This window comes from Agelaius tricolor, unplaced genomic scaffold, assembly GCF_023055355.1.
Source record: "Agelaius tricolor isolate 1412-34295 unplaced genomic scaffold, bAgeTri1.0.p SCAF_1, whole genome shotgun sequence".
Lineage (NCBI taxonomy): Eukaryota > Metazoa > Chordata > Aves > Passeriformes > Icteridae > Agelaius > Agelaius tricolor.
Window position 1 is genome coordinate 7,825,726 of NW_027269261.1, and position 26,837 is coordinate 7,852,562.

Consider the following 26,837-nt stretch of genomic DNA (forward strand, 5'->3'; position numbering starts at 1 on the left):
ACATTTTTGAAAGAAGTTCATGAACTCATGTACTGCTGGCTTTACCCAGCATTGCTGTGGAACAGTTTTCACCAAAAATTAATGTTCACCTCTCAGCTGCAAGGTTTCAATGCTGCAGTGAGTGCCCTCCAGTCAGATTTTGATGCCTCATGAACCCAGGAGATAACAAGAATTTGATGGCTTTGATGTCATGTCCCGCTTCGTTACAGCACCAAATGTGCATGTGCTGATTATGCTTATTTTTAAATTTTGACCTGCACATACCAAGGTATTTACAATGCAGATAGAGACTAAAAAATCATGCAGTTTTCAAGCAGACATGCATTTTATTTCTCCATATAGTTTCTCCATTTAGTTTCTCCATATTTTTTTTTTGCTGGCAATTTAAAAAATTAAGCATTTTGATTGACCATTGGTTGGATTTCTTACAGTGATTCCTTATAGTATTTGGTCAGTTCAGTCCTTAATAAATCATTGATTATTTTTTTTACTTTGACCTGTCAGTTTTGATCCTTGTGCCTAAACAATAGGCAGTTTTTAACCATGTTTCTAGTCAAGAAAAATGAATGGTGTCTTCAGTCTTCCCAGTTTTCCTTCCTATTTTAGCTCTCCCATCTTGCTATGCTGTACAAGTTAATGAAATGAGTGAGGCAGAGTCATGTCCTCTGTATTTCCCAATGATGTTACACCTCAGGCTTTAGCAGAATGAGCCTGGGGTGTAGCTGGAAGAAGTCTGTCCCTGTAACAGCTGATTCTTGGCAGAGATATGAGATATCACTGTTAGAGGTATTAATAACTTCTGCATGGCTACCGCCACCAGAGCTGCTTCTGTATCAGGAAAATGTTTTACCTATATAGAATTATTGGTGTACATGCCCCCTCAAGGCATGATTGAAGTATTTTTGGATCTGGCTGGTGTGGGAAAAGAGTTCATTACTTCTGATTTGGAGCTTGACACTTCCATAGATGAGCTAACTCTGCCCTGATCAATTCTGGGGCACAGTTGGTTGTTGGATTGCTTTGAACCATCTGTTCAGTACTAAACAGAGTGAAGAACATGCAGGTGATGTCTGAAAGGGTGTTGATTGTGGGAGTATGAGCTCCCGTTTGAGTGGCAAGAAGTGGTGAGGAAAGAGCAGCACTTTGGTCTCTCAGGAAGTGAGGGGATCAAGGAGGAGAGGTTTGAAGGGTCAGCACAGCTTTCAGCTGTCTCAGCAGCCAATTCTCAAAGCACTTCCCTGCAGAAACTGCTTCAGACTGTTACAAACCCAGTTTATGAAGTAATACCACAGGAAGGGAATGGGCCGCTTTTCAAAACAGGATTGTTATCAACCCTTCCAAAACAGGCTAAAATTCCACATTAATGCTGCATCAGGATCCAGCAAAACTACAATTCCACATTAATGCTACTTCAGGATCCAGCAAAACTAAAATTCCACATTAATGTTACATCAGGATCCAGCAAATCTAAAATTCCACATTAATGCTACTTCAGGATCCAGCAAAACTACAATTCCACATTAATGCTGCATCAGGATCCAGCAAAACTACAATTCCGCATTAATGCTACATCAGGATCCAGCAAACCTCTTCAGGACAGGGTGAAATTTAAGGTATGGTCATGCTTGCATATCTTGCACTTTATCTTTAATCCAGGGACCTGCTGCCACTGTGGATATACCCAGAACTAAAGAAGACTCTGTGAGTTTGGAGGATATCCCAGAAGACAAGCCCTCTCTCCTTCCATTTCCTAATTTCAAGGGCCCTAAATTGTGGATCCTAGAGAAATAGGATAAGGAAACTGAGCCCAGGGGATCAGCTAAGTTTGCAGCCTCATAAAATTATATTCAGCTGTTGTTTCCTTAACTCCCACAGGAATGAACAAACCTGGCAAGACTTAGTACACTGAATTTTAAATCTCAGACAAAAGACACTGTAGCCAATGATTAAGCCTCTTGCAATTTGAATGTGAAGCAAGGCAAGACCTTCACCTCTATTTTCTCTACTTCAGATACTTTCTTTTTACATAATATACAACAGCAACTGACACTTCATGCAGATTTATTCTTCTATGAACTGTGTTAACATCACTGAAAATGTAATATGCAACAATATTTCAGTGGACCATTCTGAATTTAAGTTTTTGCCTTCAATAGCTCCTAAGATTTAGAATAGAATGCATTTTTTTTTTTCCCTAGAGAGAAGCTATTGGGACATCAGTCCTTTTTTTAGTGGGAAGTGGGAGTATTTACTTTTGTGAGACACGGGTAGGAAGCTGGTAACATGTGAAATGAAGATGATGGAGATGGAAATCCTGGAAAATCCTGAAAAATCAAACCACTTTCTCCTATTGCACATCTGTCTCCTGTCCACCACGAAGACCAAACCAGAGGAAGGAGGGAGCAGGTCCTCCTTGACACTTTTAACCAGGTGTCAGCAGAGAGCAGCATTTGCAAGAGGTGGATACAGAACAGGCTGGGGTTTGCACACACTGAGCCAGATCCTACCCCCACTTTTACAGATGCTGATTTGCAGCAATCTATTTTGATCTATTTTTTTAATCTCATATATAGTTGCAGTTCATAATGAAGTTTATAACACTTGACAGGTTTACCAGGTTATCTGTTATCATGGCTGGGTGGGCTTTGATGATGCTGTGATTTTGAAGCATGTTAAGGAAATGGAAAAGGGAGGCCTAAACTGGGAAACTAAGAAAATCTGATATCTCAGTGATACTTGCAAATCAGGATTGAAAACCTCTGTTATTTCTTGGTTTTCAATGCTTTTTTCCCTCTGTATTAATATTTTGGTGGTTAAAAAATACAGTGGTCTTGCTGAACTGTATTTTTTAGATTACTATTTTTGTCTGGATTTAGGATTTTAAAAAAATCCTCAAAATATCTTTTCATGCTCCTTTATACTTTCCATAGATAGTGTATATAAAATATAAGGATTAAAATGCTCAGAAATTCTTGCTTTTTCTCGTTGACCTCCTTACAAAAATGTGTGGTTTTTTTATCTAAATTGTGCTTATTGCAGTAAGTGCACTTGCCTTTATAGTTTCCCATGATTAATTTTTTCAAAGCAGATAAATGCTTAATTTGCCACTTAGTGCACAATTAACTGTTTTTAATTTGTCAACTACTTTTAATTTGCAACGCTGCAGAAGCAAATACCCAAACACCACCTGATTTCTAATGAGGCATGCTGATCTCAAGGATGCAGCTCACACTGAGGGCATGGTGGCAAGACATTGCTGCAGATTTAATTCAATAATTGGGTTTCTTTTACTGTCAGGATGAAGGATATCCTCCTAGCTGTAGTTCCATTATCCTAAAAGTCTGACTGAGAGTTTACTGTTACAATTATACACTGTGCAAGTAAAGTTAAACACAAAAGTGTGTTCTTGAATCCTTGCTAAATCCAGGAGCCCAGAAGTCCAAAATCAGACCATTAAAACTTGTGGCCAGATTTCTGCTAATTCTGGAGGAGCAGGTTAGCTCCTGGACTCACAAATTAAAGAAATAAATTAAAAATAAATGAAAGAAAGTGCTGCTGCATGTGCAGTTCTGGGCAGATCTCTGGGCCTGGGCAATGCAGCACCTCAGAGAGGTTAGAGGTGATGCAGGAGTGGTCCAAACCCAAAATATTGTAGTAGAGTGTGGGAGCCTGTGGAGACTCTCTTCAAGTGTTAAAGTTGTTTTTGCATAATTTCTTTTTTGCCCTTTGGTTGGATGACTCTGGTATCCACAGGATAACCCTAGATTTACAGTATTTTTATGTAGGGCATTTTAAATTTTTTTTTAGGCTGACTTCTGCCTGGAAAGGTGTTACATGAGTACATTTTGATTACATATTTAATACCTGTACAGTGGTGGGAGTGAAAGTCATCCTCCTAGGAATCTTGTAAGGAAAACTTGAAAGGCTGCTGCCTTTTATTGTGAGGCCTTTTCCTGCAGGAACAAGAATACTCAGTAACAAAAGATGGGAATTTAGAAGAAAAGTGGTTTTGCTTAAAAGCCAACTACAGACCTGCTATTGTTGGTGCTTTCTTACAGAACACCTGAATTTTTTAGATTGGGTTAAAACCATATATAGGGTATTTTAGTGCAAATTCTCTGTTTTAACATTTGAAGTTTCTCTGTAATGAATTTTGAACTAATTGATCCCTTGCATCTAAACTTACATGAAAGCTGTAGATATGAACTTCTCAGCTTGTGAAAAATGAGGTTTTGTGGAATGGAACCTCAATTTTTATCTGTTCTGAGCCATGAGAATGGACTGCATCCCATACATCATAAAGTATTTGATCAGTAAGGACCTGAATTCTGCCTTGCATCACAATACTTGCTGCTAATAGTCTTCTCTAATTAATAGGTGACTTGAGAGGAAGCTGAGAGGAGGAATCCAAGCATGGAAATTGAAGATGGAAGTATTTCTGAGGAGTGATTAGGTTGTATTAAAGCACAGTTTAGGAAACTGACAGTCTTCATTAGTTTCAATAGAACTTATTTAGTATTTGTGTATTTTGCTCTCTCACCTCTTTTTGGAAAGCAAAGCTCTTTTTAGCACAGAACTGTGCCATCCACTTCTACAGTCTCCTTCTCCACTCCTTTTTTTAGGTTTTTCTGACAAGTTTCTGTAAGAACTCCACTCTCAGTGAGAGACTGTGAAGAAAGGGTTTATGGAACAGTTAGCTCCTACTCCCAAAACCAACCTGTATCTTTGGAGATAAAGTCTCCATTCATAGACTCAAATACAAGAGAATTTTTAAATACCACAGTCCTTCTTTCCAGACAGGTTTGCAGGGGTCTTATAACTTGGAATAACTTTTCATATTGGATGGCATGTTATCACACAGAAAATAGAATTAATAATGTATAATAATGTATAATAATTCAATATTCAAAATATAATTCATAATGAGGGCTGCTACTGAGGAAGATTCTACTGACCTACTGGGCTAAGTAAGATGACAGCAGACCAGTGGTGCAGTGCTAGGTCTGAGATCAAGAATAAATTAGCTTTTAAAAAAAGCAAAAAAAGCTGTGCAGTTTTGACCCAGGGAAGGGTAAACATGCAAACATCAAGCTTTATTCTAGTGCAAACAATGTAATTTCTAGGACCACGTTAACATTTGGCCAATTTATCCTTCCTCCAAGGATTCCAGATCTGAGTTTCTCAGTGTGACAGTCTCATGATGGAGATGAGGACTTGCTTGTCTATTCTGGGCTGTGTTGTTTCTGCATCTATGAACTGCTGTGGGACAAATTTGTCCCAGATATGTGCAAGGAAGTGACTGTGGTCTCTGCCAGATAATCAGTAAATTTATTGATATCTAGATAGGAATTGCACACTGTTATCTGGGCAGTAGGTAATCACTGCTCTGTTATCAGCTCCTCCCTCACTTTCTCCCATCTTCCTGAAAAATGGCTGCTGGTCCTGTTCTTTCTGATTAGTCCCTGAATAAAAACATGGAAAGTTCCTGGACAGCTTGGAGGCTGAATGTCTCTGAAAGAGCCACGCTGAGAATGCTGAGGTAGCTGTGACATCTGGCTCAGACTGCTGGCATGCCAGGAAATCTGCTTTTTTTTGGTCAAAGACCTGAAATCACCCTGCAAAAGAACAGGCTGCTAAATGTGCATGTACCAGGAGAAAGAAATTATGGCAAATAATTACCAGGAGAAGAAGGAAGATGAGGAATAGAGTGACTTTTTTTGCTATGTATTTTTTATATGACCAGTGCTCCCCCTGTCCTTCCTTTTGAGCAATGGAATTCTGGCCTGGAAGAGAAACTTCCTGAATTGTGTATTGATCTTTCCTGCCCCTGTAGGAAGTGCATTTATAGCCTGAGTCTGCTGCTAGAGCAACAAGAAGGTGGCAGAGATGCAGAGACTTGTGAACAAAACTCTAAGCATGCTGCATCAGAACTCACAAGACAGCAGCTCCAACCGTTCCCAGATCAAAATATTTGTCCTTATGGAAGTTTGGCACTACTGTTCTGCTCTCTTTGTCATTTTAACTAAATGGCATTATCATTCCTTTATTCAAGCTTTAGTCAAACTTCAGAGTGTCAGTGTGAAATTCGTAGAAATTAATTTCTTTCTCAGTTTGCAGGTACCAACAGCACAGAAAATGCCCTCAGAATTGGACAACCTTGTCAACCTTGTGGTCAGCTCAGCTGAAAAACCATTTCCTGCTGGCAACTGGAAGGCTGCCTAAACATTATACAGAGATTAGCAACAATTAGCACATAATATGGTAACTCTTAATAAAAAAAAAATAAATTAAAAATAGGAAAAGGGGGGGGGGGGAAAGCCATGTATACTGTGATTTTCAAATAAGCACCACCTAGTGATCTTGAAAACCTATATGAACATTTTCCATTTTATGAGAGCTGAGCTTTTGCCCTAAAAGGCAGAAAAGTCCAATTCTTTTAAAATAAACTCTTATGGCTTTTGATGGCCTTGCCTTGTGCAGGATTCATTTTGTCTTCTGAGTTTCATTTAAGATGTATCCACAAATGCTGATGTGCATCAGCTCTGCAGACCTGAAACTCGGTTTCTAGTGATCTGCAGGGCAAGTCTAAGGATATACTTCAAACAGTATTAACAAAAGGAGAAAGATGAGTTTGATTTTCTTCAAAAGCATGGATTTCACATTCTTTGCTAGACAAACTGCTAATGTTGGACTCCACTAAAATGTTCTGTGTTGCAATTTTTGAAAAAGCCAGAAGAAAGAAGCACATATTGGCAACAAAGCTGCAGTCAGGTCTCTGGACCAGCTCTAGGGATTTTTTGTTTCAGAAAATGAATGTGTTCCATGTAACACACTGAAATTCTTCACAAGAAAGTATTTTGCCAACATATTGGGAAAATGTTGTTGGTCCACAGCTGACTATGGCTTTCTTTATTACTGAAACATGTTTAAAACAGCAAATAAAAGCAGACAGCTTTCATTCCACAGAAGTTCAAGAGGCTCTGAAAGAGCAAAACTAGGAAGAATATTCAGGAGAAGAGGAAAATTTAGTAAGTTGCTATGCCAGGAATTTATTTTGAGCAGACAGTATTGTAATCCTCCCATGGATGGTTATGGAGCTATTTGCCTCTATCTCTCAGCAACTCCAGGGAAATCAATAGCTGTCAGAAAATGCCCTTTGCCATCTGTCATTACAGGTTATTCATAAACCTGATGCAATGCTGAGGAAGAGACTGGGCAATCAGATGACTAAATGCCTGGTGCCTTGAATAGAAATATTAAATAATAATTAAAACTGTCAGCCATTAATGCATCAATACAAACATGCTCATAGAATTTTTTTCTCATTTTCATTTCCAGATCTCTGGAAGAATATTGAGCTGACAAAGACATATACCACTGATTGATTATTCATGCCCATCAATGTCCTCATTTCTCTGGGCTGGAAGACTCAAGCTGAAAGCAGCATAATGAATAATTTTTATATTCATAGAGCAAACTGTGTATTTGTAATCCAGTAAATGGTTGCTGCTGTTGGAATAGATCATCCACAGGGAAAGGGAAGGATCCAAGGGTACCTTGCTTTTATTGTCCACACATTTGCCTCAGCTCTGCTCCCTTTCCCCCACAGTATTCAGTGGAGCTGATGGACAGGAAAGTTCCCCTTAAGAGTATCCAGGAGACACCAGCAACGTTCCTCATGCAAGGTGATGATGAATAAACACCCCCACACGTTCCCTCAGGCAGAAACACTCGTGCATGCACAGGGCAGCACCAACAGCCTCATCCTGCTCCCCTCCCTTCCTCCCATCAGGAGGAAGCTCCATTAATGGAAAATACAAACATGCACGTCCATCACGGCCCCAGCAGCTGGGCCTTGGATTCTTCCAGCCCCATTTCCCCCCACAGAGAGAAACAGACAACAAAGTGGTGCCAGTCAGCCCCAGACCCTGGGCTCTCACTGGAAGCTGGCTTGGACCTCCTGGTGGCTGCAGCAGCCACCTTGTGATGCTGATCTCTGCAGTACATGACCCAGACTCACAGCCACCTCATTGCTATGGTAAAATCAGGGAGCCCCTGATGTCTGGGAGTGATTGGCATCTGACTCTAAGGCTTTGGAATGCTGAACTCTCACTTTATTAAAACTATATTATATTACATTATACTATACTATATCATACTACAAAGAATATTAAAGAATACTAGAGAAAACTTGTGACTGTCTCCAGACAGCCAGGACACAGCTTTGAGTGATTGGCCAAGGAAACAAAACAATCCTCAGCAGAATCCAATTGACAAATCACTTCAGGTAAACAATCCTCCTAACACATCCCACGTGTGCAAAAACAACAGGAGCAGCAAATGAGAAAAGAATTGTTTTGATCATTCTTTTCTCTGCTTCTCTCTGTTCAGAGGGCATGTGAATACCTCACATTGCCAGGCTCCCAAGCCCTTGGTCCTGCTTGAGAGCTGCTGGTGACCACACCTGGCATGTGCACCCAGGCAGCAGCAGTGGACCCCCATCCCTTCCACTGGACACAAAGATCCCTGTTGTGACCCATGGTCCCCACCTGAGCTGCTGGCACTGAAATGCACACACACAAACACAGAACACAGTGCCCTCCCTCAGCACAATAGGCAGAGATGGAGTTTAGTGTCTGTAATGTGTCACAACCCTCCCAGGAAATAACCTCTGAGTTATTTGGGTGTCCCTGTCATATTTTCTGAAAAATCTCTTTGCCAGGATTTGTTCTCCTGGGAAGCTGAGAGGCCTCAAAGAAAAATGCAAACAATAATTATCTGATTGCTTCTCCTGTGTTTTGCTGCTTTGGAATGTGGTTGGAGATTGTTTATCCAACATGTGAATTGTTTTGACTTAGTGACCAATACCTGTCCAGCTGTGTCAGGACTCTGGAAGCAGTCACGAGCTTTTATGATCATTATTTGTAACCTTCTGTCTGTATCCTTTCTCTATTCTTTAGTATAGTTTTAGCACAGCATTCTTTAATATAATACAAGTACATAAAATAATAAATTAGCCTTCTAAGAACATGGAGTCAGATTCAACAATTCCTCCTTTATCTTGGGGACCCTGAAAATACCACATCTGGGCTTCCCCCATCTGCCATGGTGCTTCTGTGCTTTGTTGTGCCATAGACATGAGCCTTGGATCACAAACCCCAAGACAACCTGCTTAAAGAACCCCAAAAGTTCATTATGTTCATTATGTTCAATACATTATGATTAATGCATTGAGTAAATTCTTACTAGAATGTTAATGATTTATAGCTGCTTACTCTAGAAGATGTATATAAAGGTCACTTTTTGAGATAGAGTTATTTTCATGTAGAAATCTGACAGGTTCTCCCTGATATTACAGGTGTATTCTTAAAGGATTTCACCATTTGAAATCAAATAAAGAACAAGGAAAGGGGGGTTTTAATATCAGGAAGTAATCCCTGAATTAGCAAAACAGACCAGTTCTGCATAAAATCACCCAGCAAGCAAGTGATCAGGGACTTTCTTTTCTCATCTCCCAGGAACACAGTTTATTTTATTTCTTTTGCTGACAATTTTTTAGTTAAATCCTGTCTGGGTTGCCTCTTTTCCAGTCTTGATAATTACTATGGGCATTTCTAATATAAATTACATCCTAAATTGTTGAATGCAATTTCAAACTGTTGGTGTAATTAAGGAGCTTCAGACTCACAAAACATTAATTAATCATGGAGTATCTGGGCAGTGTGTGTGTGTGTATGTTCATGCTCAAAATAAAGCAGCTAGAAAATCTTTCCTTGGTAGCTGTGGTTTCTAGACAATTCATTACAATGATCACCAGTTCCTGAGTGCAAAAGGCATTGTTTTCCTGGCAAGTTTGCCCAGACAAAAAAAAAAACAAAAAAAACAAAAAAAAACCCAAAAAAACCCAAACCAAAACAAACAAACAAACAAAAAAAAACAAAACAAAAAAACACCAAAGTGCTTTGCAGCATCACATTCCCATTCCCAAGAGCCAGCAGGAGAGCAGCTTTGTGAGGTGGGAATGCTTTGTTCCTCACCCAGTGCACGGCTTCACACACACAGACACACTCACACACGATATCAAACACAGCAGGACCTGCCCTCTTCCCCTCCTTCAGCAGAATAACAGCTCTCATCTCCCTGCAATCCTGGGAATAAGGGAATTCTTTGCTCTGGCTGCATCACAGGACCCTGCAAGTACAAATTTCTCCAATGACTAAGGGCTGTCTCATCAGCCTCCAGTAACGTACAGCAGAAAAAGCAAAATGTATGAGAAAATTTATGAACTGTAAGGCTGGAGGAAAAAAGAAAAAAAAAAAGATTTGGTATGAAAAACTGCCTCCAGGCTAAGTTAAGCAGAAAAACATGAGGGTCTTTCTGGCAGTAGAAATAGAAAAGTAAATTTTCTAGGCTGGCCTGGACATATTTAACAAAGCCACAATGCTTATTGGAGAAGACTACAGGAGATGTGGTCAAGCTGAAAGTGATGAAACTGAAGTTGTACCTAATTTTGTAATTTACTGTTGTTATTCATTGAAAAAGATAGGTTTCTCATCCAAAATATCACCCTTATTTTATTGTGATATTGCTCACAAAGAGGACAATATATTACTGCAAATATGCAATTAATCTTCATTCAAGATGATTAAAGTGGTTCAACAGCATGTTTTTCTTTGAAAAACAAGAAAGTTGAGTGCAAGCTATAACAAATGATTTGTTTTACAAACACTAGTTAGACAGAGACCACATTAATTAAAACAATGCAGAGGCCTGTACTCACATCTCATATATAAATTGGTTTAAGCCAACTGAAATTGATATCTCAGTGCAGTCCAGTGCCAATTAAAATATGAACATGAACATGCAGAGCAGTAGCGGGGGTGTGACAGCCTCTGTGTTAATGAATTCTAAGAGCAAAGGCTATTTTTTACTTGAAGGACCCTTTGTAGTTAAGAGAGAATGTATCATATGAAACCCATAAAATATGCCAGACCCCTGTGTAACCACTGTATTTCTCACAGACCCTCACAAATTCTTATCAGCCCTTTCCCCATCAAACAGCTTTTGATAACAAAACAGCACCAAGTGCAGAGTAAGGAACTGCAGACCTGGCGTGAGGAACAGGACAAGGGGAATTGTTTTTAAACTGAAAGAAGGTAGGTTCAGGTGAGATATTAGGATGAAATTATTCGCTGGGAGGGAGGTGAGGCACTGGAACAGGTTTCCCAAAGAAGTTGTGGATGCCCCATCCCTGGAAGTGCTCAAGGCCAGGTTGGGTGGGGCTCTGAGCAACCTGGTCTAGGAAAAAGTGCTCCGAGTTGGAAATGGATGATCTTAAAGGTTCCAATACAAACCATCCTGTGATTAATATTAGGAAATAGTTTTTATGACAAATGGCCATTTTATGTAAAGCTAATTTCAATTAGTTTATGTGTCAGGATATATTTTGCTGGTAAAAGAAAAAAAGGGAGTTTTAACAAGCCATATAAGCATCATCAGTTGATAGTTCGCATTTTGTGGTGGGGAAGAAAGATATCAAAACTGCAAGAAGAGTAAAACAATTCTAAGTCAGTCTGGGCAAAAAGAACAATAATATGCAAAAGGTAAATTAGTTGGCTCAACACTGCCTCTAGGAACATAATCCTGCATTTTTAACAAAAGGGAAATCTAGAATATTAAGGCTTCTCCTCAAGAAGGTAAGAAATGGTAGCATCTAGTTGTCACTGATGCACAGAAGCACAAACCCCTCCAAGAAGTGACCACTTTCACTGCTGAGTCCCTTTAATTCTTTATGTAAAATTCAGGCTATGTGGAAATTAATGAACACAAAAACAAAGGAAGAAAAAAGAATAGTCCAAAAAAAAAAAAACAAACCACAAAAAACCCAGAGGCCCAAGTCTGAGCAGTGGCAGAGCCGAGCCTCATTTGGTTCTCTGAATTGTTCTTCTGCCCCAAACTTCCAGCTACAAATCCTTCTCAAGCAGGGAAAGAACTTGTGAGGAGCTTGTGCCTGCATGATTTCTGTACAGCATCTGAGCTGTTAAACCTGAAATCAGAAACACAATCCCCTAAGGCTGGAAATCCTGATAATTTTGGTCCTGTTGCAGGTATTCAGATGCTCTGCACCAGTGGCTGTATGATTGCCTCCATAAATAGCTAATCAGATCCATTACACTTAATAAAAACAAGTCAAAGTTTAAGTCACTGTGGAATACCCAGCCCTTGGCTTCAATGCATGAATGAGTTTGAAAGGAGCAGGCTGTTACAATAAAAATAACAGATTTAGCTACTAGCTGGTTTTTCCTGGGAAGAAAGCATGACAGATCAGTTTGGGCCTAGAATTTTTGATGGATTAAAAGAACAACTTTGGGTCTTATCTTCGATGTCATGTAATGTGGGATTTATAAGCAAATTTAATTAAATAACAGATACAGAATGATCAGACTTCAGTCATGACAGCAACAAGCTCCTGCAGTGCTCATAATTATCATTTATTCTGTGCCACGCACAGGTCTGATTAGAAATTGAAATGAGCAAGCTCCAGTTCAGCACTCGGCACGATTATTTCGCTCCTGTGCTCTGAATAATTGCAATCTTCCCAGTCTCCACACTTGGAATTGTGTTTTCTTGGAACTCAGATGAGCAGTGAGAAACATATAATGGACAGACAGAATAGATTTATTTATGATTTCAAATTCCCTTTGCTACCTGTCTGCCCTTCTCCATTGTCAAGTGGATTTTTGCCCCTCTTCCATCAATTAATTTTGCCTGATTACCTGCCTGCTTTTCTCCCCACCTTTACTCTTCCCTCCTGATTCCAGAGCACAGATGCTGAATAAATGCCTTTATCACCAGGTCCTTCTAGTTCAGTGAGACAATATGAAGACCCACCAAATATTTATGAGTTCTACTCAGCTGTTGTGGTAATACATAAGTGAGACAGCAGCTCTTGGAAGCAGCAACTGCTGACCCTTGCCAGGCAACTCTGAATTCCACTTAGGCAGCTTTACATGCCAAGAAATAAGTCACAGTCTGTTGCACACGTTGGTTTGTGTACAGATTTTGCCATTCACACAAGTGTTCTATCTAACAGTTAACTCCCTGTATACAGCTGCATTTAGGCATCCACTTAATACAGACCACAAACTTAATTCCATTTCATGTGTGTTATTTCCTAAATAATTAAAAAAACCCCAGCAAACTCTGATGTTTTGTTAAACATGTTTCCTCTTATTTGATTTACATTATAATAAAGCTGTCAATGTTAGTGCAGCACTTGAAAGGTCTCCTGATCCCTCCTCCTCCTGGAAGCCTCAGTCTGGAATATGAAGCACAGCATCTGATTTAGTATTCACTGTGTGCATGGAAACATTGACCTTGTGCCTCAAGTGGTTTTAATATTTCAGAGACATGAGGATTAAACTCCATGGGAACATAGAATGGAAATAGTGGCAGGGCAAGAAGTGATGAATTAAAAAAGGTAAAAAAAATTAATGTCCTATGTGATCAGACATCTAAATTAAAGTAATTTTACTGTCAAAACAATCAGTTAACTATGCAAGTGATTAGGCAAATGGTGTCATTATTCTTTAAATCTCTCTGAGAATGTTTGATGTGCTTAGTGGATAGCTGATAGTGATAGAATGATAGTGATAGCTCAGGGCAAAGCTGATGGCTTTGTTCAGCTCCTCCACAACCTGCTGCTCAATGCCCAGTGTGCCAAATGTCAGCACTTCTCCTGATGACCTGGATCATCACCGTCCTCAAGCAGGCAGCAAATGCCTCAGCAGTGAGGTGGAATTTTTAAAGAAGTTGGAGGGACGTATTTTGAAGTTCAGAGTTTGCCTTCTTGAATCTCCATCATGAAGCAGGGATGAGACCCAGTGTGTGGTGTGGCAGAGACCAGCCCTGCTCCTGTGTGTCCCGTCTCTGGCACAACACCAACACAGGCTGGAGGCCCTGAGATTCTATGAAGTCTTGTACAGCACATGGTGGGTTGTGGTGTTTCAAGCCATTTTTGATGTTTTAGTGGGTTTTAGCATGTTTTATCAGGCTTATCAGAGCATTTATAGCTTTTGTGTTTGGGGGTTCTTTTGTGCGTGTGTGTTTTTTACCTTTTTTCCCATTTTTCAGTGGTTTTAGCAGAACAGCTTCTTCCTTTTGCTTTTCCCAAGCTTCTTAGAGGCAATAAAAACAGCAGGGAAGTGAAAGTGTCCTCTGGCTACATCAGGCTAATCATCAATTAACTCCTATGTGAAGATGAGCCAGCATATTTTCCCCAAGATACTACCAAAGCAACAGAGAAAAGTAGAGAAAAACATTTTCAAGAACTGCATATCTTTTAAATTTATGAACAGAAATTAACATTTGTTTCTTATTTTTTACCTCTTGTCTCTAGCAAGTGTTCATAAACTTTTCCCTCTTCAAATGACTGGAAGCAACTTGGAAACAAGAAAGGCAAGTTAGGACCTAGGCAGAATATTCTCAAATTACAAATAACCCAATGAAGAGTTCAATCTCATTGCGAAACCAAAATTGTTTTGTCTGAGAACAGAGATACAAAATTGAGCTGTTTGGGATCCATCACAGCTTGGGCTCAGACAGTAAATTTAATGTAGAAAATGAAGAGTAATTCTACTCTTACAACTCTTTCAGAGAACAAGATAAAATAGTGAAAGTTTATAGATATTGCCTTGAAATAATTGCTGCTATGGAGATAGGAAGTGATTTGCAAGTCCTACAATAAAAGAAAATAAAAGAAATCCAAACCAAATCAAATTTAACTCAATTATGTTCTTTACCCTAGGATTTTAAAGAGCTCTGGAAATTCATGCTTTAGCACAGCACTGGTGGGAATCACCCAGTCCCACCCTGGGAGCTGCAGTTCAAAATTCAGAGAACAGAACTAGAACATCTCCTTATGGACTTGTCAAGAGTTAAGCCAAACTTTCTGATAGCATAATAAATAGCCAGTATGTCATGGGTTTTTTGTTTTTAACTGCAAATTTTTTTAGCTAGAAATATAATGGAATTGCTATACCACTGTGCAAGCCTAACTTGTCTAATAAATTAAATACTCCAAATGAAAATTAATGGATTTTTGATCCACTACAAGAGATTGTTTCTGTAAGCCAGAACTCAACCTGCTGTGCTGCTGAGAGCAAAAAGTGCACTTTGGTAATTGAGATGACTGATCACTTGTCAGGCATCAATATTGGTTGTGTGAGTTTTCGTTCTCAGATCCTCCAGGGAATTGATTTCCCCAACCTGAATTACAGGATTACAGGAGCACTGTTTTACAGAGGGTCTTTGTCTCCCCCTTCACTTGATGAACATGAATAAACCGAGGTAACTCCAAGAGCCAGCCAAGCATTATAACCCTGGGAGCCATCCTGTGCTCAGACTTGGAAAACTTCCTTGCCCTGTGGCACAACCCATGTGGCTGTGGACTGCTCAGAGCACCAACAAAATGCATTGGTTTTCTTGCAAGCAGGATTTGAGCAGATGAACTTGCTGGGCTATTATGCAAATAAGGACTTACAATTTCTTAAAAACAATGCCATCATTTTCACAGTGCCATTTTTAAGACTTCTGCTGCCAAGGCAGTTTTCATAAGAAGACATGCAATTTGTTAACCATTCAAAATCCTCTGAAGGGTACACAGCACTTGTGAGCTGTGATAATGTGCTTTGCTCTCTGGTATTCTCCATCTGGAAATTTCCTTATGCATTACAAAGCAGGATGTTTCAACACTCAACCAAATTTGGAGAGAGGGGAAAATCAGTGCTCTTTAAAATGAAGTGATGCCTCCATGGCAATAAGTCACTAGGGTAATCAGAAATAAATTGAGACTCCCCTGTCAAGTATTTGAAATATTAAAATATGCTGCCTCTCTTCATTAGAAAAGGATTTCTTTTATTAGTGAAATGTGCCACACTTGATGCATTCAAATTCTTTTACAAGCTATAGATAAACCTGACAATGTGGTGTCGAGACACTGCATTTTAATCTCCACAGCAGGGATGAAATAACAGCAGCATAGAAATTTTAGGCCACCTGGCCATCATCACACACTAAGCCTGTGTCAGAGTACAATAGCTCATCTGCTCCTCACATTTGCAGAAATGACACAAAAAATCTACCCCAACAAAGGTTTGGTGGACCTGTTCAGATGACCACCTACCCATAACATTGATTATTAAAACAAAGCAGCCTCCTCAGATTGGGGGAACAGAACTGGCTGTTTGGGAAGAACAGATGTTTTGCTTTTGTCATACTGTCCTGCTTCCCTCCAAGGTTAATTTTCTTCATCCACTTCTGTGTTCCCTCTCTCCTCTCCCTCTTACAAATCTGCCTCTCCTGGCTTGAGAAATTGGGATGAGCAATATTTCCATTTGGGGGTGTACTTGTCTGCTTCTGCAGAATCAGAGGCCAGAGCAGAGATTGCAAGGTATTTCAGTTTTAAAAGTAGCTGTTTTGGATTCCAAATCCAAGTAAGGAATTGGTCCAGCTGGACCAATCTCAGTTCAATCTGCCCAGCTGGATATCTGCCCAACTGGCTATCAGAGTTGGAGAGCTCAGGGAAGACTCCTGGATGACAGCTGCAATTTAAATATAAAAAAAAAGAAAACCACGCACAGTTGCATGTAAAGTAGAACAATGAATAACACAGAGAATTCAAAAATGTTGTTCATATCACCCCAGCTAAAAATATACTCAGCTGTGGCATCACAGAAAGAGAGATGAGGCATAAAAAAATAGGTGTAGAAGCACACAGAATTCTGGTATTGCTCACTAACAAAAGATGTTGTTATTCATCACAGAATTGATAATGAATATTGTAAAGGTGATATACCAGCGTCTTCAATCTTGCCAATCTCACAGCCAGATTACAAAGACTGACCTGTGAGAGCTTTCTGAACATTCTGGAGAAACTGCAGACTCAAAGTCAGGCTTAGAAGAGGACATAACACTCCCAGTATCATTTGGTCACCTCTTTCACCCACCACTGATGAAGAAGTTTCCCTGATATATTCACCTCTGCACATAAAATCTTAAGTCATCAGTGACTGAAACTGAAATATTCATGTTTGGGTAGAACTGATAAATACCTGCCTGCCCTGAGAGGATTTAAGGAGTCTGTAGCCTCACCACCAACCAGCAGAAACCCACTAAGCAACGTGTATATTTTTGCTGCACCTCTCCAGTGTTGCTCTATCCCTTTGACACATTGCTGAACCGAACCATTGGAGAAACACAGAACTGACAGAGTAGCCCATCATTTAACAGGGTAAGAGAGCTGATCTCAGCCTGGCCAGCAGCTCCCCCTTGGGAACCATTCCAGCTGCCAGAATCAGCAAGGCAGGATGGAGTCCAACCAAGAGCACACGGCCCTCAGTCATTGGCAAGGACGTGGCAAAGCAGCTCTCCTCCATTTGGGCTTCGCAGAGCGCCGGGAATCTTTTGTAGATTGGTTGCTCTGTCTTTTTGAAAGGCTTGAAACAGCCATGGTGATGTGCCTTAATTCTGGAGAGAAACTACATCCAGAGTTTCTGCAAGTCATAAAGTCTCAGGGCAAACTCCTTTTAAAAGGACAAGTTATTTTTGTAGCCAACAATGCTGGTGACTGCAAAGGTTGTCTCAACAGTAAACAAATTTCCAGGTCTTTGAGTGCTCAGTAGTTCTGACTCTACCCTCTAGCACAGCAAGGCACAAAAACGGGATGACAAAACAAGAAATGACAAAAGTAATCTCCTCATTTGAGAACACACTCTTTATCTCTGATAAAATCTGCCCTCTTATCTGCAGTGTGATAATCGCTCTTATCTACATGGAAGTGTGTTTCATGGGTGTCAAAACATGCTGCAGAGAGAAAACAGAGCCCTACAATCCAATGGAAAGAAGCATCATCAATTCATAATTGCTCCCAGTGCTCCTGGATAAGAGATTGTCTCTAGATACTATCAACAGATTTATTTTATATATATATATATATTTAAAGGGATCTCTGTGGTCTGGCAGCTTTTATTGGGATTTCTCTGGAAAATATACTTGTAATGTATGGTACATAGGTTTTCATTTACACCAGAAACACAGGGGCAAGACTTTCTAATCTGGTGATTTATCAGTGCTGGGCTGAGGGCTCATAGATTAAAAAAAAGTAGATACAGTCATAGCAAATTACTTCTGAACTTCTTTAAAGCTTATAAAACTGCTATTACAATCCAAAGGAAGCGTGACAAGGTTCATCAAAGATTCATTGCTTGTTGTTGTAGACCTCAAATGATGAATGAGAGAGGGTACATTAAAATTCTGCTGCTGCCACTAGCACTTCAGGAAGCTTTTGGAGGATAAATACTGCTTCTACTTAAAGGCAACAGGTTTTGAAAGAATGAGTCATATTTTCCAATACAACTTATTAATCTTGTTTAGTAATTAACATAAAGGGGCACTGGCTGCTCTCATCAGGCAAACACATGCTAGAAAATACAACAGATTCCTCCACAGGTATTCAAAGCCAAAGCATTGCATGCTGCTGGGATTATGGCAGTGCTCTGGGTGACAGGCAGGACTGATCAGCTTTTGTTTTCTCTTTGCAGACCCTGCTAACTGCATCTAGGTTTTCAAGGCCAAAAAGTCAGAGAAAGAGCACATTCAGGGAATATCTTTGACATCCCTTGAAAAAAGGCTCTCGAATGACCTGAGGTGGCATGGCTTACAACGACCCCACAGCAGCAACCTGCCAGCAGCACTTGTCAAAAATGTACTCTAAATTAACATGTTAGAAATACAGCTTCCTTTTCTTGTTTAGTAAAACCCCATAAGTAATGTTACTGTTTGGACCTGCTTTAGGTGGCAGATAAAACACAAAGATAACAGAAGAGCACTTCCTTTTTTCATTATATTAACAGACAAGGATTTATTCAGCTTTTAGATGGCCTGTGTGGGTATGTGCATATCAAGGAGCACATAATTAAATACTGAAGTATTTAAAAGCCTATAAACAGACAATAAAGGGGATACAAAACCCACTTTATATTCCTTTAGAGTTCATCTCATGCAATGTCTCAGACAATATAAACATGTATCAATATGTATTTAAAAAAGCCTGCTTCAGGGCTGAATTTGAGGACCTAGAACCAAAATGTTAGGCGGCAAAATTCAAGGGTGATATAATCTGTAGTGGATGAAACAAGGGGTTAAAACAGGCCAAATGCCCCCCAGCAACCTGCTCAACTCCACACCAGGGAAGGTGACACCAGTGCCTGTAAATGGGACATGCTCCCCCTGTGAACACAGCTCTGCTGCTCTGCAGCCTACAAAAATTTATCATCCTTTGCCAGATTGAGGCAACTTCTATGCTGCTGATCTAGGCTAATAACAAATGTGTGCTATTGCACATTTAAACATCAAACTCCTGTAGGAATGAGGCTTTATTCATTTTCCAGGATGAAAGGGTGTCTATCAAAATAGCTGATTTCCATTTGTACCTAGTTACAACCAAACTAGAATAATTTTATTCTCAAATAAATGTCCACAAGCAGATGAAGGATTTGCATTAGTGCCACTGTTTTTTAGTCTGAGCTTGCACTGGGTTTGCTTTAAATGCAGCTCTGAAAGATGCATGAAACAGGATCCAATGGGTGATAAAGAAAGAGGATAAATGGGTAAAGCCAAACGAATTAGAAGGGTGCAAAACACTGACATGGGGAGCAGTTTTGATCACTATTCTTTACATTTTAGTGCTTTCTGGCAGCATCACATTACAGCACACATGCATTCAGAGGCTGGAGCACACTTCAGTTTGTCAGTAGGCCCTGAGGCACAGCACCAGCCCAGGTCAAGTACCCGTCTTGGTGGCAGTGGAACAAATGCATTTTGACTAATTCCACTGAACTCCATTGTTTCCTCCTACGAGAAAAAGTACTCATTATTTAGGATTATAATACCATCTAGATGTGTAATTCCTGATTTCAGCTCTGCAGTACCAGGCACTACTCAGAGAGAGAAATGCCTCCATCTCCCAAGAGCTCATAAAACACAGAACAAATCCTGCTTTGCTTGTTCTACAAGACTTGTACTATGCTTTACTTGTACTATTAAGTGCTTGGTACTTTGCATTACTGTGCACAGGTGAGAGCCATTCCATAAGACTGGATGACTTCTGTGCTATTTAAAATGTTTCCATAAACCTTGGGGTGCTCTGTAAAAGTTGTTTTTTTTCCAGTCAGCATTTCACACTGATGATCAGTGGCTGCAAATCTGTTTAAAAAGACTGAAACTCAGAACAGTGGGACAGACAAATTTCTTCAGGTCTGTCAGGAGACTGGTGATATTAGGGAAAATTTGTAGGAAAAAAGGAGCAACATCTCTTTGAGATTTAGACTAAACAAGGTATTTTGGCTTTTAATGCTTTATTCTGTTGCCATAACATAGTATTCAAATACGGAGTTTCATTATTAGGAAAAAAAAATTAAAAAGCACTTTACATTCCTCAGAGTTTTACTGAGAGTTTGACTTCACTAAAATTCATGGAGCTGGGCCACAGGAGCATATTTTCTCTTACATGGGAAGTTGGCCAGCAATTAGAGGTAATAAAATAACTACTCCAAGTGTGCAAGCACTAAAAAATATTTCTAGACCTGTGGTTTATTAGATTGCATCAGAATATTGTCTGCAGCGAAGAACCTCATTCTTTGGTTGAGGTGTATCACTGCAACACATCATCAGAATTTTGTTCCAGCATGTTCACATGTTTTCTGGGAGAAAATAAGGGGAATATTGTATTTCATGGGAGAGTTTTCCCTCCTTCCCACCTGCAACTGTGTTACTGAGCAGAACAAAAATAAATCAGAACAATGTGTTCATGAGCAATGGATGATGGAAAAACTCACCAGAGCAGGAATCTGGACTGAGATCACCAATGTAAAGTTCAGTGGAGCATGGATGGCAGCCTAGTACTTGCTGCTTCCCAAAGAATGAAGAACTCTTGGTTTCTTTTGACCTTTTCATCTCCTGCTCTATTTGTAGCAACTCAAGCTTTATCTAACATCCAATAACATTTTTGATGAACTAAACTTACTGTCTTTGTTTGGGTTTTCTTCTATTTTTAATTTCCACCAACCTCTTGGTAGAAATTGTGCACTGTTAAGTGGGGCTCACATGAAACAGAAGGCACGATTTCCATCAACTTCCATGTAGCCAGATTTTTACCAAGCTGGTATAGCTTCCTGTGGTAGCTTAACATGAGCACTGAAATTTTACCCTTCTCCCTCAAAAATGCAGGTTCCCTTTCCATTAACATAATTCAGTTTAATGGATGTGGTATCAAGATCTAAAGAATCCTACCAACAAAAGCCTAGAGAGTTTCCAGTGTGAACCCATTCCCCACGTAGAGGGAATGGGCATTAAATGGAAACAACAAATAATAATTTTAATAATTTACCTTCAGTAAATTCAAGAATTTTGGATCATGCACTGTGATTTTTGGTTTTGTTTTTTTTTTTTTTTTTTTTTTTGGCAAAAATACCTGTGTGGAGATGGAATGGAGAAAGGGAAAGCAACAGATTGCTAATACCCTTGCTAACAATGTAGGATTACTCATGACCCCAACAGCATTGCCAGATCATAACAACCTCAGAGCAGTTTCTGTAAGGTGTAGGTTGAAGAACTTTTTCTTTCTCTTCGAGGGGCTTAGTGCAAAAGGAAGAATATGGCTCAAGGAAGCAGATGGAAAAACATTTCTGACAGCTTAAGTACAGTTAATTATTTGTAGGCGAAGCATTCTGCTATCAGCACTGATTTGCTGTACTTGAAACTGAAACAGTCAGAGCAGCAACAATTTTATTCAGCATCACTGCAATTACCTGACTATAAATAGGAGACCTTGCCTTTCATCCCTTCCAGGAACAGGCAGCTAAAGGCCAGCACACTGTGTAGATGCCTCTTTGGTAAGCAGCTCATCCAAGTCTCATCCTCTCCCATTTTTTTCCACCTCTTACCTTTTTCTTTTAAGCAGATTCAACAGTTACTGGAAAAAGAAAAAAAAAAAAAAGAGTACAACATGTATGGGAAGAGTTCACAAGGTAAGTATCACCTCTTTCACTTCACAGATAGTGGAGCTGAGGAAAATGAATACTCATTTAAGAGCATGTTCATTTCACATCTGCTCCTGAAGGAGCAAAGGGTGATGATGTGTTTTCTTGTGTCTTCTGGGATTTATCATCAAATAAATCCCAGAAGATTCTTCTCTCTGTGAGAGAAGAGAACTCTGCTCCTAAATAATAACATTCAGCCTTCCGGGAAAAGGGACAGGAAGAAAGTAGGCTTGCAGAGGAAATCTCCAGCCTCCACTAACCAACAAGGAGGAACTGGAGACAAAAAGCATAACACAGATTATTTCTCCCTCAAAAGTGTGACATGGGGAAGACACTTCCTTGTGACCAAAGATCTCAGTATTCTTTTCTATTCTTCCCTGGCTTTGGTAAAGGCAGAATCACAGAATCTCCTGAGCTGGAAGGGACTCACAAGGATCATCAAGTCCAACTCCTGGCTCTGCAGACTGAATTCAATGAAAGGGAACATAATCAGTTTTTCCATCAGCTTTAAGATTTATATAAAAGAGAAAAAAAATGCTATTGAGAGCTGTGTGATTAGTTTTTTGAATAAGTATTATTGGAAAGAACGGAGACTGTTAGCTTTCATTGTCCACTCACAGCAAGGACTAATTAGAGTAAGACACTCTCCAGAATACTCTGAACAGCTGTGATTATTCACTCTTAAGAAAGATTAATTTGACTCGAAAGACAACAGAGAAACCCTTTAAAGAAGACATGGAGAATAGAGTTTTCTATGGGAGGACAGGAGACAGCTCACTTTTAACAGAATGGAGGGTGAAAAGGACTTCTTTCTCTATATATTGAAATCTTAAGCAGCATGAGAGAAAGTGTACTTAGGCTAATGTTGGCTCAAAAGCAAGTGGAATAAATTATCTAAGAATAAATTTATTCTGGAAACGCAAAAATATATATATATATAATTTCAAGTACCAGAGCAGTGAAATCCTGGAAACACACACTCAAAGCAGTAGTAGGACCAAATGAAGTGTTCTGCTTTCCAGTGGAGCTTGGTAAGTGTATTGATGAAGTTGCCTGCAATAGAGAACCTCTTTCAAATGACCAAGCATATCCACTGCAATCCTTGAAGTCCCCTGAGGTTACATTCAGAAGACCCACATAAACAACTGCTTTTTGTGCAAAGTCAAGAATTCCAGCTCAAGGCCAGCTACAAAAACTCACAGAGCTTCTACTCAGCCCTGCAGGCAAATAATTGACCTCCTGCCAGTCCAGCTCATCCCTGAACCTCAGGATCTGAAAACTGTGTGTTTTCAGGCAAGAAGCCATCATACTTTCACCCATCCAACCTCACAAAATTCCAAGCCTTTCAATGAAACTGACTTGAAAGCATGTATTTGGAATATAGGGAACCTGAAGTAATTTCTTTTCATCTCCTATGAAATCCTAGGAGATGCATGGAACGATTCAGTCACCTGCTCAGAGCTCAGAGATGAAAGTTTTATGAGGTAGCAAGACATCTACAAGTTATTCACTGTGACTTGTTCCTGTGAATCTGGTTCCTATACTGCTGTAGAACTGGATGATTTAGTCAGGATGCAGAGATGAAATTCAGTTCCAGACAGCCATCAGTTTTTCATGGGTTGTCCATTAATTATTCCTCTGCAGCAGAGCTCCATCAGTTGGCTCTGTAATGGTGCAGTGAAGTTCCTTAGCACAGGCTCACTCCAAGAGAACATATCTGTATTGCCAGCAGGGTCAGTGTGATTTCAAGAGCAGTTCAGCCACCTCTGTGGTGGGTGCAATCCAAACCTGTGAACCATCAGAGTCCAAATCAGCTTCCCAACATCTGATTTGGCAGCCTTATGCTTCTAGAACTGGGTATACTACATTGTATGAAGATAAAATGCACCCAATAAAAACAAACTACTGTAAATTAAAGAATGTCAGCCCTTGGGACAATTTCATATAAATATTGTTAGAATGATCCCAGTATAATGCTTGCACAGGCCAGCTAGCCCCATTCCAAGCAATGCCCAGGCAGGATTTGGGAGCTGGCATGGCCCAGGAGCAGAGTTATCATGCAGCCACTGTGCTTTGCTGGTTAACAGGATTTAATTTTGCTACTGCACAGACCAAACCAGAGTGAGTCCTGGCACTGCAGGCACACAGTAACTCCAGCTCCACAGGGAACATGCCAGACATGGGATGACTCAGCAGCCATGGTGAGACTGCATCTCTCCAGCTGAACTGCTGTGCCCAGCCTAAAAACACCTCAGAGCTGGGTACAGGATCAGTCTGCTGGCCCTCAATGGCCAGACCAAAGGTGGTGATCAGTGAGCTCCTGCTAACAGGACCAGCTGTGAACAAGCCAGGGGACAGACGGGCCTCTCCACACTGTTCTCTGCCAATCTCTGGTAGAAACCCACCTTATGCAAGAGCTAAGCAGTGTCTGTGAAGGCTCTGGTGTTAGCCTCGAGTTTACAGCCTTGCTACTACCCACAGCACCAGTGACTTTGAGGGAATGAGTCTGGGTTCACCTGGATCAGCATTGAAATATATTTAGCAGCAGTTCTGGAGACTTGATGCCTTTGACCTGTCAAACAGATGGACCTAAAATGTAAATAGATTGTATTTATGTAGATATGTATTTGTGTATACATACATATGTATAAAGATATGCAGCCCATATAAAGGAATTCAAATGAGAATTCTATGACAAAATTTTAAAAGCTTTAAATTATAAAAAACTGAACATCTTTCAATAGGAACCTCATACAAGACAAAGACATTTTGTGTATTTGTTCCAGCTTAAATTTTACAGCAGAAGTAAAACTGCAAAACAGAATTACAGACCACAATTAGCTGGTCCAGTATTTGCCATCCAGCATTGTGATGAATATAATAGCTATGTTACAATCCTCTTTAAATAGATGCAGCTTTTACCTGGTTTGGGTTTTTTTTTCCAGTCAGAGGAACACTATTCTGATAAGTGCTTGGCCTGATTAGGTTAAACCCAATGTATTGGTTAATTGGTTTACCCAATTAACATCTCACTGAATGGTGTTGGTGCATCACAAATGAAGTACAGAAATATACTGGATGTTCACCTGCAGGAATAGCATATAGTTAGAATACAGAACAGTGAAACTGCAAATTCTTTTGGTATTGTTGTTTTGGTGGGGAAAAAAAACAACCAACAAACCAAACCACTGAAGCAGTTCCATGAGACTTGACATCCCTGTTTGACTAGTGTCATGAGAATAGCCCTGCAGTTCAGTCACATATCCATCCAAAGTCCACTCACTGCTTGTTTTCAGAATGTTGTACAGCTCTTCTTTCTGTATAAGATCATCTTGTCCTGTGCTTCCTCAGTCCAGAACAGTCCTTAAGAAAAGGAATGGTGCTTCCTGGAAGACAGCAGGGACTACAGGCATTAAAGTTTTAATGAATCCACTAAACCAAGCAGCATTATCCCTGGAAAGGTGAATAGTTGTATAATTTGGCCCACATTGTTGCAATTTTTTTTGTTTGCTTGGATTTTGAAAATCATTTGCTGCAATACATTGAGAAACAGGAGACAGAATTAACTCAGCCATTCTCCCATGGTATTCTGCTTGATCTCTCTCTCATGTACCGTATTTACTGCTTGGGTTCAAAGTTTTCCTCTTTGCTGTTTTTAATCATGCATCCCTTGGTTCACTCGTCCTTGCACCTCCAGCCTTTGTTGTTTTCAGTCCTTAGTGATGATCTTTCAGTTAAGAGCTCACCAGAGTGTAGATCATGCTGAATGTAAAAGAAAGACACAATATGAAAGTATCCCTTTGAAGCATGCAGAGCACTTTGATTTTTATAACCCTTTGCTGTCTGTTCCTCAGGTCTGGCTGTAATGGCCTGTGCTTTCCTTTGCATTCCTTCTATCTCTCTGAAGCATCTTAATTATGGTGCATTCAAGATGGGTATCAAAAGGCACTCAAGAAATAACAAATTCATTATCCACATCCTACTGCACCACAAGCTGAGTTTGAGCTTTTTAAAGCTCAGTCTGATGTCTGGATTTGAACAGCAAAGAAACAAAACCATTTTGCTTTAGCATGTTTGATCTTTCAAACTTCAACCAGCAACTCTCGGCAGGGCAGGCAAGGTTTTCTATGAAATTGCATTGTTTTGTTTCCTTTGGAAAAAAACCTCTGTGCACTAGAAGGAACATAAAATGCAGCCACCAGCTGGACTGAATCCATACATATTAAATGCAACTCGGAAAAGCAGAGAAAACAGTATATATTGCCACAGCTCCATTTTGCTGCAATTCTAATTCTGCCAATACCCAGGAAAGCATTGGAAAAATGTCTGTAATTTATACTATTTTATCTAGCACCAGGCAGTGGATTTTGGAGGGTGGCCATGTTTTAGATTGAAGGGCTCAGAGGAAGCTGCACAGCAGTAAAGTCTCAGGAGAAACGCTACACCACACTGCTGAGCTGACTTTGATCCCAACACAAAAACGTGGAGTTAAAAAATGCTTTTTTTCCCACAAATCTCAACAGCATTTAAAAGGAATATTGAGAAACAACAACGTGCAGCAGTGACTCCTCAAGATGTGGTGAACAGCAGAACAGGTCAGACACCAATAATCAGAGGAGAAAAACACACTTTTCCTTGCAGAGGGATGACATGCAAGACTGGCTTGAAGAGGCAACTCTATGCAAATACATCATGGAGGAAGGAGTAGAAGACAGACAGCTAAAGCACCGCCTCCATTTA

General features: G+C 39.9%; 1 protein-coding gene across 6 annotated transcripts in view; it reads right to left on the reverse strand.

Moving 5' to 3' along the window:
- Positions 1–301: 301 nt before the first annotated feature.
- The window catches only part of CNIH3 (cornichon family AMPA receptor auxiliary protein 3), a 70,114-nt gene continuing 43,578 nt past the window's right edge, over positions 302–26,837 (reverse strand). For 2 of the 6 annotated variants that reach the window (XM_071422087.1, XM_071422111.1), the window contains exon 6: positions 302–25,859. In XM_071422087.1, coding sequence (XP_071278188.1) covers positions 25,832–25,859 — 28 coding nt within the window. In that variant the 3' untranslated portion in view covers positions 302–25,831. The remainder of the gene's footprint in view (positions 25,860–26,837) is intronic. The other 4 variants (XR_011678460.1, XR_011678459.1, XR_011678456.1 and 1 more) reach the window with 4 other exon arrangements.